Source organism: Mastacembelus armatus, chromosome 8 (genome assembly GCF_900324485.2).
Source record: "Mastacembelus armatus chromosome 8, fMasArm1.2, whole genome shotgun sequence".
In the NCBI taxonomy this organism is placed as follows: Eukaryota; Metazoa; Chordata; class Actinopteri; order Synbranchiformes; family Mastacembelidae; genus Mastacembelus; species Mastacembelus armatus.
The window spans coordinates 11,704,004-11,715,039 of NC_046640.1; the positions used below are offsets into that span (position 1 = coordinate 11,704,004).

The following is an 11,036-nucleotide window of genomic DNA, read 5'->3' on the forward strand; positions in this document are numbered from 1 at the left end:
AATGCTACACACAGAAAATGTACAAACATTTTTGAAAACTCCAAATTATGATGTAATAAATCAATAAAATGATAAAAGTAGAGTGTAATAAACCATATTACATTTTAACTATAGTATATCAACAATATCTTGAGATTGGCATTACCGTTACCATTTATCAAAGTGCAACTGTTTATTGCACAAAATTTATCTGACGGCTTTAGTTATTAGTTAATTTGCAAATTAAAATTTTTGCAATCAAAACATATGAAGAATTTACAAAATATGATGGTTTCATAGGAATTAATTTTTTTCAGTAGCATTTGTGCTTTTACCTTCTGTACCACTTTTAAAAAGCATTGCCTAAGATAGTAGTTAAGTTAGTGTACTGCAGTAGTAGAGCTTGTAAACTGACTTTGCACAACAAAGATGCCCTGCAAATGTTTACTGGTATCCCCCTTGGCCAGTCCACTGTGAACCTTCCCACACCCCACTGGGAATCTCTAGAAGGAGGCTGTTCCCATGCTGCTCCACAGAAACACCTGCAGTGCTAACAGCAGGGTTTACATTGCAGCTGCTATGATAGGACATGATAAGACCATGTACACCTCTATAACTGACTCCCCTTGCTCAATGTATGGTACTCCTCTGCTTGTCTCTCACAAAACCACACAGACACAGACACACACACAGACACACACACACACACACACACACACTGACCTCCATTGCAAATTAAACAAAACTTTCCCAGATCAACAATGTCCAAGAGGGGAAAACATAGATAAAGGGCAGAGCTATGTGTTCTCTCAACCAGCAACAAATCTGAAAAATAAGTCTGGAATGTTGTCTGTCATTATTTGTAATATCTTTGACTACACAATTATGGCGTCTGTTGAGTGCTCATACTTATTAAATCATCACTGTCATTAAAGGATTCAGATACACAATCATCTTCCATCAAAATTATTATCTTTTGAGTTCTGTGAATCACACACTCTGGCTTACTGACACATGCAACTTAATCACAAGAGTGTGGTTGAGAGTTGTGCATGACTGTGTGGTAGGAAGCTGTCAGACAGGGGAAACCCATAGTGCTTTGTGCCATGTTGCTGTTTGTGTTTAGCCATCCTGGCTAAGCTGTCATCTAACCACATGAGTGGACAGCATCTCTCATCCTTAGAGGTCTGGGTGTCACAGGTGGTATGGCCACAGGGCTGTATGTCTGTATGAGTGTCTGACAGCTGGATGATCACTCTATGCTCTTTGAGGTCAGAAGAAGTAAAGCTGGGAGGCAGAGAGAGTGAGTTAAACAATAAGGCTGATCGGCTTCTCTCTCTGGGAAAGATGCAGGTTTTTCCACTCAAGAAAGAAGCAAATAAGCTCAAACGACCCCTTCAGAGATGGGGTTAGAAAGTTTTGGGGGCACAGATTCAAAGAAGTGGGGCATGTTTATCATCTTGGTAAAAATGTGTTAAGCTTTGACAAAAATTAAACTGCTCGTTACTAATAGAATACTAAATTATAATACTAAATTATACTAATACTACTAAATTACTAATACTAAATTACTAAATACTAAATAGAATAGAATACTAAATTACTAATGCCAAATAACCAGCATTTAATGATCTAATATGAAACAATATTAATAAATAGCTGCTATTTAAAATTCCAAATAGACAGTCCACATGGACAGATTATAAGACAATTGGTCCTTAGAGATGTAAAAGCCCCCCCACCCTCTTAGACCCAAATTGACAGAAACACAAAACATCTGCACACCACAGCTGCATTTCTAGTTGTGTCTTTGTGTTTGTTTTGCATTTCTTCCAGATTTTTTTTTTGTGTATATTTGCAGCCTCTTGATTGATTTCGCAGCAAAAAAAAATAAAAATTTAAGACAGTGGAACAGATATCACCTATCACCCTCTTAAGTTAGTGTGAGGAGGCACTATGCCACGCCGAGCCACCACTCTGGTCCCACCTCAGGACCTCTTTCCCCTCTGAGACACTGGGAGCTTATGAGTTTGTCCTGTCATCTCTGACAGGCCCTCATTTGCTTTCATTCAGCGTCTCATCACGGCTTCAAAGACGAGCGGATCATCTCCCTCAGGGCGGAATGAGAAGATCAGTGTGCCTTCAAAAAATGACTTGTATCCAAAAATTGTTGACCCAAGGCAATTTTACTCCTCATAATTGGCCTGTTCACTCTGTCTGTCTTGGGCAATCATTGCAGAGGTTTGATGTATTATATTGCCTGGAAAACATCATTAACTATGTTGTGTAGAAATGATTCAATAACATATCATTTTCCCTTGATGAAGAAAACAGTATTATTGAGGGGGGGTAATCATAGAGTACACTGAACACTTTCTTCCTCTACTGAACAATAACTGCTGCCATGTTGTCTAACCAGGGCAAGTACACTGATCCTGCACTAAAATTTGTTTTGGTTCCAGCTACAGCCCACAAAGCAACATAGCCTGCCACCAGGATGATCCAGAGATGCATGAAGATTAATACCAAAGGCATTAAAACTACAAAATAAAACATAGGATAACATAGATATTAAAAAAAAATCTATTTTTCCAAGTAATCACCTTTTGTTTTGATACGAGCTTTATACACTCTTGGCTCTTAATCAGCTTCCCGAGAGACACCTGGAATGTTTTGGAGGAGTTCATATGCTGAACACTTGTTGTCTGCTTTCCTTTAATCTGCAGAGCACATATCCCAAACTATCTCAGTTGGTTAAGGTCGGGTAATTGTGGAGGCCAGGTCATCTGATGCAGCCCTTCATCATTTTTTCTTGGTCAAATATCTGGAGATGTGTTGTGGGTCATTGTCCTGTTGAAAAACAAGTCATGGTCCCAGAAGCAACGACCAGATGAGACTCACACCTGCTCCATACTTCACAGTGGGAACCACACACACAGATGCCTACATCTCACAGCTGTCAATTCTCTTCATCTTATTGGTCTCTCTCAGTAATAGCAGGTTAGCAGAAATTTGATCATGAAAGCCTGATCACTCAGATTTGAGGTGATACGCTGATCACCATGATCTGAGGTGATGATAACTGGTGATTTCATGTCAACAAGTAATGAGGGACTTTCTTTTTCTTTAGTTTTTTGCCTTTATTTTCAAGCAGAAGCAAAGTGACAGACTGAAAATAAAAAGGACCGAGATAGAGACAGAAAGAGGGTGAGACCTGTGACAAATGTCAGCAACCACACTCAAAACACCAGCGTACTATACCTAGGTATATGCTGCACCTCCAGAACCACCCGATTATTGGTTCTAGTTAGTTGAGACCAGGTTGCAATGATATGGATTACTACAGTAGTTGAATAGGCCTATTTTCTGTATAAGCAATATGCATCTTTGTGGTATTGTTACTTTTACTTACATAAGAGATCTTAATTCTTTTTCTACAATTAAAGAACATTAATTAGTGAGGAAACAGCAACAACTTGCACTGAAATCTGTAAGAAAAGTGTAAGAAAAGATTTCCTGACAACACACAATTTGTCATACAAACAAACAAATTGGACATGGAAATGGCAAAGATTACAACTGGACAGAAGCCTATCTGCTCACTGTAATGTCTATTATTAAACTTTGATGCTGACTTTTTTACATCACACTAGGTGCAACAGTATATGATGGCTCGGTCAGTTGGAGAGTGAACATGCTCCACACCTGGAGTCAGGATTGCAGTTTGTGTCCATGGATGCTCAGGTGTGGAGGAAGACCAGTAAGCTCATCTCTTCTGAGCCTCAGGGCTGAAAGATGAAGCACAGGCAGACAGAGAGAACCCCACGACCTTGAGAGAGGAGTAAATGTTCCTCATGTACTGCTCAGAAATGGTTGGAGGGCAGCCTAATTTCTTCCTTTTTTCGACTTCTTCGCGATTCTAAGCGGCGTTTAAAGCTATGCACATCCAACTAATGCCCTCAGGATGTGTTATGACAACTGAAAACGGTGAACAGCGAGTGCAAGAAGTGGCATGAACAGAGCTCAAGGTTTCTGACATGTGGGGGTGGGTGAAAAGGACCTCTGTTGAGAAGTGTCTAGCCTGAAGATACAACCATCAACTCAAGTACCATCAGGCAGCCACGGAAAACTGTCTGGGCCGACCTCTGATTGCTGTGCTGAATGAGGTAAGCAAATACAGATATCACTGGCAAAGTGGAGGCTGTAACAGCTCACTGCCCTAATTAGGTTAAAGGATGTTTAAATTTCCTTGGCTTGCCCATGGACTCATCGATTCCAGCCTCTCAAATCTCTAGACAGCACAGTGATGGAGGGTTGGTGCAACATGATTGGGATGTGGTTTTGTTAAGATGCCAAACAGCGCCCCAGGATGATTTTCCTCGCACTAAATCACCAAAGAACTATTGTGAAATTTTCACTGCTTCTTCTGGGAAATCCAATCATGCCACTTTCACACAGTTCTCCGTGACAGATTCAGTCTGTGACGAGCAACTTCGCAAACAACCTGTCTACTTCTTCAGACATTCTCTCTACAGTGATCTGTGACTTGTAGTCTCACCTCACTGTGAAAAGTTTGATATCATTACTTCTGGTTTCTCTGGCCGTAGGCAAGAAGGAACCCTCTGGATGGACACACATGAATATTCTGACACCTATCTGTGGAAAAAAAAAAAGGATGGCCTAATTAGATCAAGTCAGGACGAGCTGACACAATCTAGCCCCGGGACATGTTTCTCAGAGTCTTTCCTGCCACATGTCTGCATGTCAAGAGATTATGCTATATGCTCTCTAAGCTTGAGTTAGAAGGGGAAAAGATCTCTGCTATCACACCTGTCAGCATGGCTATTATGTTTAAATAATGTAGCCTACAGCCTAGATTTAAATGTAGTCAGTTTAGCATAAGATAAATAACCTAAAAGAAATGGTGACTTGTCCACTCGAAAGGGGCCAGAGGCAAAATTTGTCATCCTTTTATTGATCTCTGTTATACATCACACCCAGAACCTACAGCTGAAATGATCTGTCACTCATTAGTCAAGTTAGAGAAAGTTAATGAATTAATTGTCTACAATGTTGATAAATGATTAATGGCTTAAATTATTTTGGCAACATTCACTTGTTACAGTTTCTTGGTGCTTACCAGGATAGATCTATAAAATACTATTATAATATTTATATATACATAATATACATAATATTTTATATGCTTGCCAGTGACAGCAAACTCAACATTTTAGTTTGTTTAATAAACGCTTACAGTACCTTTTTCTGTTCTGTATTTATTTAACACAGAAAAAAGGCAAAACAGTTTGATAAAACACAACTTCACAACAAATGAGCTCAATACAAACTAAAACAATAAAGCCCCCCAAACTAGATTTTGGCACAAGGTCCCACTACCAGGCCACACGATGGAGGAAGGAGGACCTGTTAGATAATAGATAGCAGATAATATTGTAGGTTATATCATTTCTGACAAATCTGCTGTGATCAAATTACGTAGAGCCAAATGTTATGGTAGTTGCCTAGTTGGTTATCCAGCCACGCTATGGGCTGTTTTTATACCCAGATGACGCTCAGTGCAGACATTTGCTGTCCTGATTGGTGAAACAGCATTTAGACACTTACAGCATTTAACCAAAAAAAAAAACATCACTGATACAAAGCGAAGAAACAACAGCATGTTCACAAACTTGGAGTTCTTACCTGTCTGATACTGATCGGGATCGACACTAGGTGGTGTTTGTGTGAAGCCAAAGATCGTTAATTGATAAACGCAACCCACTCGGCACACAAAAGTGAGTCCTAAATATGGTATTACCCAAAGTTAGAAAATGGTCAATTTATCACATTATCAAAGCAAAAGCTAATGTGCAGGAGTGTATTCAAATTTTCGGTTTTTTAAAAGCCAGGCGGAGTGAGCGCTCCTGCTCTCCCCCCACCTCTCTGAGGTGATGACGGGGAACTTCCGCTTACCCGTTTCCGTACACAGACGCTCGGCTGATGACGTGTACACTGCCCTACCTTTAGCTAGCCTGCTAGCTCTGACACCTCTCAGAATAAAGGTGTTATGTCAAACTAACATCCGAAAACAAAGAGACGCGACGGGTTCATTAAGTCTGCGAAACATGGAGACGCTTTACCATCAGACCAATAAGTGAGTGCGACTTGTCTTTGGTGGGAACGATGCAGCCTGTCGTAGTTAGCAAACGAGTAGTTAGCTGACTACTAGTAATGTCAGCATGGTTTCATTATTATTGTCATTAAAATGTGTCTGCAGTTGTTCTTTGGCTTTGCTATTCAAACATGCCCTGGATAGTTAAACTAAGTTGTTCTGGCTTCCCGTGTCTGTTCCCCTTCAGTAACCACCTTAACGTTGTGCTTGTTGTGAATGAACTGTTAGGAAAATCCAAGAGGTTCAGTCTCTGATGGGGAACCTGGAGAAGACAGATCGCCAGTCAGTCCACCGTGAGTAGTGACCTATTACCCCTGAAGAAACACTTCCTGTCTGTCCCATTTCCAGACCTGACAGTGATAAACTCTCATCAGATCTTAATTAGAAGAAAATCTGGATCTTTGTATTGATTCTGTTAAATATAAGGCACACACCACAATAAAGAAAGAGAAAACTGGCTGATATTCCAGGCACATTCAGTGGTGGAAGATCCTTAAGTGAAATTATAAATACCACAGAGTAATAATATTATGGTACAAGTAAAAGTCTGCATTCATGTTTACTTAAGTACAAAACTATTAGCAGACAAATTTACTTGATGTACCCAAAGTAAAAGTATTCAATGCCACATCTCACATAAATGTATTTTATATTATTGGATTGTAATCATTTATGCATTATTGTGTTCATTAATCCAATGTTACTGCTGGTAAAGGCAGAGCTAATGTTAACTACCTTATATACTTTTAATTTGAAGTACTCTACTTACTGCTGGGTAGCTTGGCAATTTCCTACCGAGGATCAATAAGTCCTCCAATAAATCAAATATATTTGATTCCTAAAAGTAAAGTTATAAAATAAATGTAATGCAGTAAAAGTATGATATTTTCCTCTGAAATGTAGTGAATTATGAAAGAGCAGAAAATAGAAACACTCAAATTACAGATACCTCAAAATTGTACTTAACTACAGTACTTGAGTAAATGTACTTAGAAACTTTCCACCACTGTACATGGGCCTACACATAAATATATGTATACACATTTTACACACTTAAGATGATTAGATTAATATCCATCACACAATATCATCGATGGTATTTTCATGACATTTGCACAGTACTGTATATGTACTTTAATGTAATATTATTGTCTGCTGGAATGGCATTGTGATATGTCCCAGCCTTTTGCTTTGTTTGTTGTTACTGTTATTTATTCAATAGACAAAATAAGTGATAGAAACAATGGGTAATGGGCTGTACATGACTGATGTGAGGGATACGTTCAGCTCTCCCTCTGCTCTATGTATGAGTGGTGTTTTGGTAGCAGATCAGCGTTGATAGCACCAATTGCAGTCTATTTTCCCTTTAAATGGTTTTCTAATTTGTGATCAGGACGGGCTCTTTGTTGTGGCTGCCTGTTGCCCGCTCTGATGTAATGAGTGTAGAGAGGTCGGTCTCTCCCCCGTTGATTGTGTTCTGTGGTTGATGCCTTCCGTGATCAGCTCTGGGCCAAGCTGGTGCCAAGGCAGGAAGCAGGAGGGTGGGTGGGTGCAGTGACAGACACTGGGAGGGCTTCTTCTAGATAATGGTGGGAGACAGACAGCAGACAACCCCCCCTCCCCCCTCCCCCCTTCACAAATTATGACATCATCTTGTACTTTAACCCCAAAGAGGAGGTTGTAAGCTATAGAAGTCTAAACAGTTACTAATGTCACAGGGTTATTCCACTAATAAATACACTTCAAATACACTTTTGAAAATACACTTTATCTGATTTTGTTTCTTCCTTTTTACTAGAGCAAATTGTCATTTTCTTGATCCTCTAAAGCTTTTGTTTTTCTTTTCCTATGTAGTGTTAGAGAACGACCTGCAGGACAGAATCGACCAGATCTTCAGCCAGTTAGAGCGTCTTGAAATCGTAGCCAGCAAGGAGCCACCAAACCGCCGCCCGAATGCCAAATTGTGAGTTTGGAGTGAGTCAATTGATGGTGACCCTAAAGCCCCAGAGCTGGCAGGGTGAGCCCTACCTCATAAAGTCATAGCGGGGGTAGAAGATGAGACAGGCAGTCATGTCCTACCCTGTGGCAACGTGGTTGGTTCTATGAAAACATCTCCTCAGAAGCCCCATCATCACCAGCATTCCTGCTGCACTGGGCAAAGATTCTTTCCTGAGCTGGGTAAACAGGCCTTAGGGGAACACAGTACACCCCATCCTACAGTACTCCTCTGGCCTTAGCAGAGCTGCAGTGGCACTTAAGTAAAGCTGAGGACAGTGGAAGACCGTGAGAGACCTTAGTTACAATTGTATGGCATTTTAGAGAAAAAAAAAAAATTCTCATCAACCAGCATAATTATGAATGAGGTGTAGCGAATGTTGTAAAATATATTTTTGATGGGGTTTCTGTAAGGTTCATCAATTCAATTTAAGGCTTTTAAAGACTTTTAACACCACATAAAAACAATTTAGTAACCCTTCTTGGTCCTACTGGTCAAAGAAACAAAGAACAACAGTTGAGTAAATAAGACCTGTAGTTACGCAGTTTATTAAGTATTTGAATTTATTGACACTTATTTCACATGTTTAGCCTATAGGCGTTAACAAAGTTGAATCAACAGTTAGTGTAGTATTTGCTTTCCTTCAGGCGAGTGGACCAGCTGAAGTATGATGTTCAACACCTACGGACTGCCCTACAAAACTTCCAGCACCGGCGCTACACAAGAGAGGCCCAGGAGCGAGAGAGGGAGGAGCTCATGAGCCGTACCTTTACAACCAATGTACGTCAAAGTACCTTAAAACAGTGTGGGAAGTGAACACAGCCAGTAAAGTTGAAAAGCACTTTACTGGCTGTGAATCCAACAAGTCTAACATAGACGTGTCTCACTCTCCAGATGAGTAATGTTGAATTAGATTATACTGGCTCTTATTCAATAGGATGCAGATACCTCCATTCCCATAGACGAGACCCTACAGTTTAACTCCAGTTTGCACAACGCACACAGAGGCATGGATGACCTCCTAAGCAGCAGCAGCAACATCCTCAACGGTCTCAGAGATCAAAGATCTACACTGAAGGTGTGTGACTTTACACAGACTCTGCAAAGAAACATAAAGGATTTTAACTTTTTAATGTGTTCCAAAGGAAGAAAGCAATAAGGAATGGCATGCTCCTTTGACAGAGAGACAACAAGTTATGTTCCCTGACCCAGATTCCTACGTCCACATTTGACAATAGTCTTATTGTTGGTGTGCATATGCTCAGCTGGAGGGTGAGTCCTTATTTCCAGGGAGGAGATGGTCTTCCTGGTTTTGCTTCAGGCCTTCTCTTATCAGGGTGTGTCGAACAGCACCCATAGCCAACTTGCCTAGCCATGAGAAACTTCTGACAGAGTGGCGCGTCAAGGAGGGTGTTGGCACTCAGCGTCTCCTAAACTATGATGAATTAGTGTTGATAATTACATTGTGGCTGTGTAATTGCTTTTCCAAAACATGTCTTTTCAAGGCTGTTATAGTCTAATCTGACACATGATCATGATTTTGTTCTGCACAGGGGACCCATAAGAAGATGCTGGATGTGGCCAACATGTTGGGGCTGTCTAACACAGTGATGAGACTGATAGAAAGGCGAGCCACCCAAGATAAGTTCATCATGATTGGTGGAATGCTGCTGACCTGTGTCTTCATGTTCCTTGTAATCAGATACCTGGGCTGACTGCTGTCCATCCACAGCAGCAGAGGTTTTTGATCAGTCGTGGACATTTCTTCAGCACATCTTCCCTCATGATATGAAAAGTGGCAGTGATAAATTTTTAACATCAGATTAAAGTCATTTTTTATTGATAATGCCATAATAGTTAACCCTTTTAATTATTCTGGGCACAGACAAAATGGCATGGTTGGAGACTTTGACTACAGACAGTATTTTATTCCATTTGATGCTCCAAGAAAGCATTGACTTTTGTGATAACAGGTCTGCTGCTTTCCTCAGATGACTGCCACATATCCATAATCAATTGTTTTCCCATCAGGACAACTCTGAATCTGTAAATCACTCATGACTGTACCCACATGGCTTCTTAATTTTTTCAAACTGATTTTTATACTCAGTTTGCTTTTGCTGCCAGAGAAAAGCTGTTTATTTTCTTGTTCCATAATCTGTCAGTGATATTGTCAGTAATATTCAGCCTGTTTAAGCGTGGTTTAGTTGAAAAATAGAAACACAGTGCTCCGTGTTTCATTGCAACTTAAGAATATTCTCTAAAGGACAATTTGTTTTATAGTGTATACCCAATTTCCAGTTTATTAGGTACACTTAGCTAAAACTACTGCAGTCTTAATAATAAATGTAGGCTGTAGTTTAAATGGGCGTTAAACTGTATTATACAGAAAAGCACTTATTCTACTCATTTAGATCAGTGAGTGCATAACAGAAACATCTCTGTATATAATAATGATGCCTAATAAACTGTTAACTGGGCATTTATGTATAACTAAGATTGTGTACTAGAGATAAACAGGATGGTAAGAGAGACTGAGAAAACAACTGAAGCAGCAGTTCTTTTGTAATTGTTACATATTTGGATCTAGCCTCACTGTGTGAGTGATTTAAGTCTCTTAATAGATTAAAACATGTTTCATTTCTCTGGTGTATCTATATGTGAGTCTGCTGGGAAAAGTACAGTTCAGCACAACTGGGTACTTCCTATTAGAGAGCCCACCCCCCAATGTAAACAGCATTGGGAGCTATGGGTATTAATTAATCCTGGTTTTATGCATTTTGTGGATTTAGTGCTATCACATATCTATTCAAAGTAGCTAGGGCACCATCTACTGGTTCAGATTTGACACTGACCTCTGCAAAGATTGCTTGACCCACATTTATT

At 39.9% G+C, this 11,036-nt stretch overlaps 1 protein-coding gene across 1 annotated transcript; it reads left to right on the forward strand.

The window, feature by feature from the left end:
• Window positions 1-5,955: 5,955 nt before the first annotated feature.
• gosr2 (golgi SNAP receptor complex member 2) lies at window positions 5,956-10,794 on the forward strand. The gene is made up of 6 exons (XM_026324575.1): window positions 5,956-6,136; window positions 6,383-6,447; window positions 8,009-8,117; window positions 8,798-8,930; window positions 9,088-9,228; window positions 9,704-10,794. Exons 1-6 carry the CDS (start codon window positions 6,108-6,110, stop codon window positions 9,863-9,865), a joined length of 639 nt encoding a protein of 212 aa, XP_026180360.1. The 5' UTR covers window positions 5,956-6,107; the 3' UTR covers window positions 9,866-10,794.
• Window positions 10,795-11,036: the final 242 nt, after the last annotated feature.

Bases quoted from the DNA above. Each gene is read 5' to 3' on its own strand.
- gosr2 (XM_026324575.1), top strand. From the start codon at position 6,108: ATGGAGACGCTTTACCATCAGACCAATAA. The intron at 8,118-8,797 runs GTGAGTTTGGAG...GCTTTCCTTCAG, and splicing joins CGCCGCCCGAATGCCAAATT to GCGAGTGGACCAGCTGAAGT. The intron at 9,229-9,703 runs GTGTGTGACTTT...TGTTCTGCACAG, and splicing joins ATCAAAGATCTACACTGAAG to GGGACCCATAAGAAGATGCT.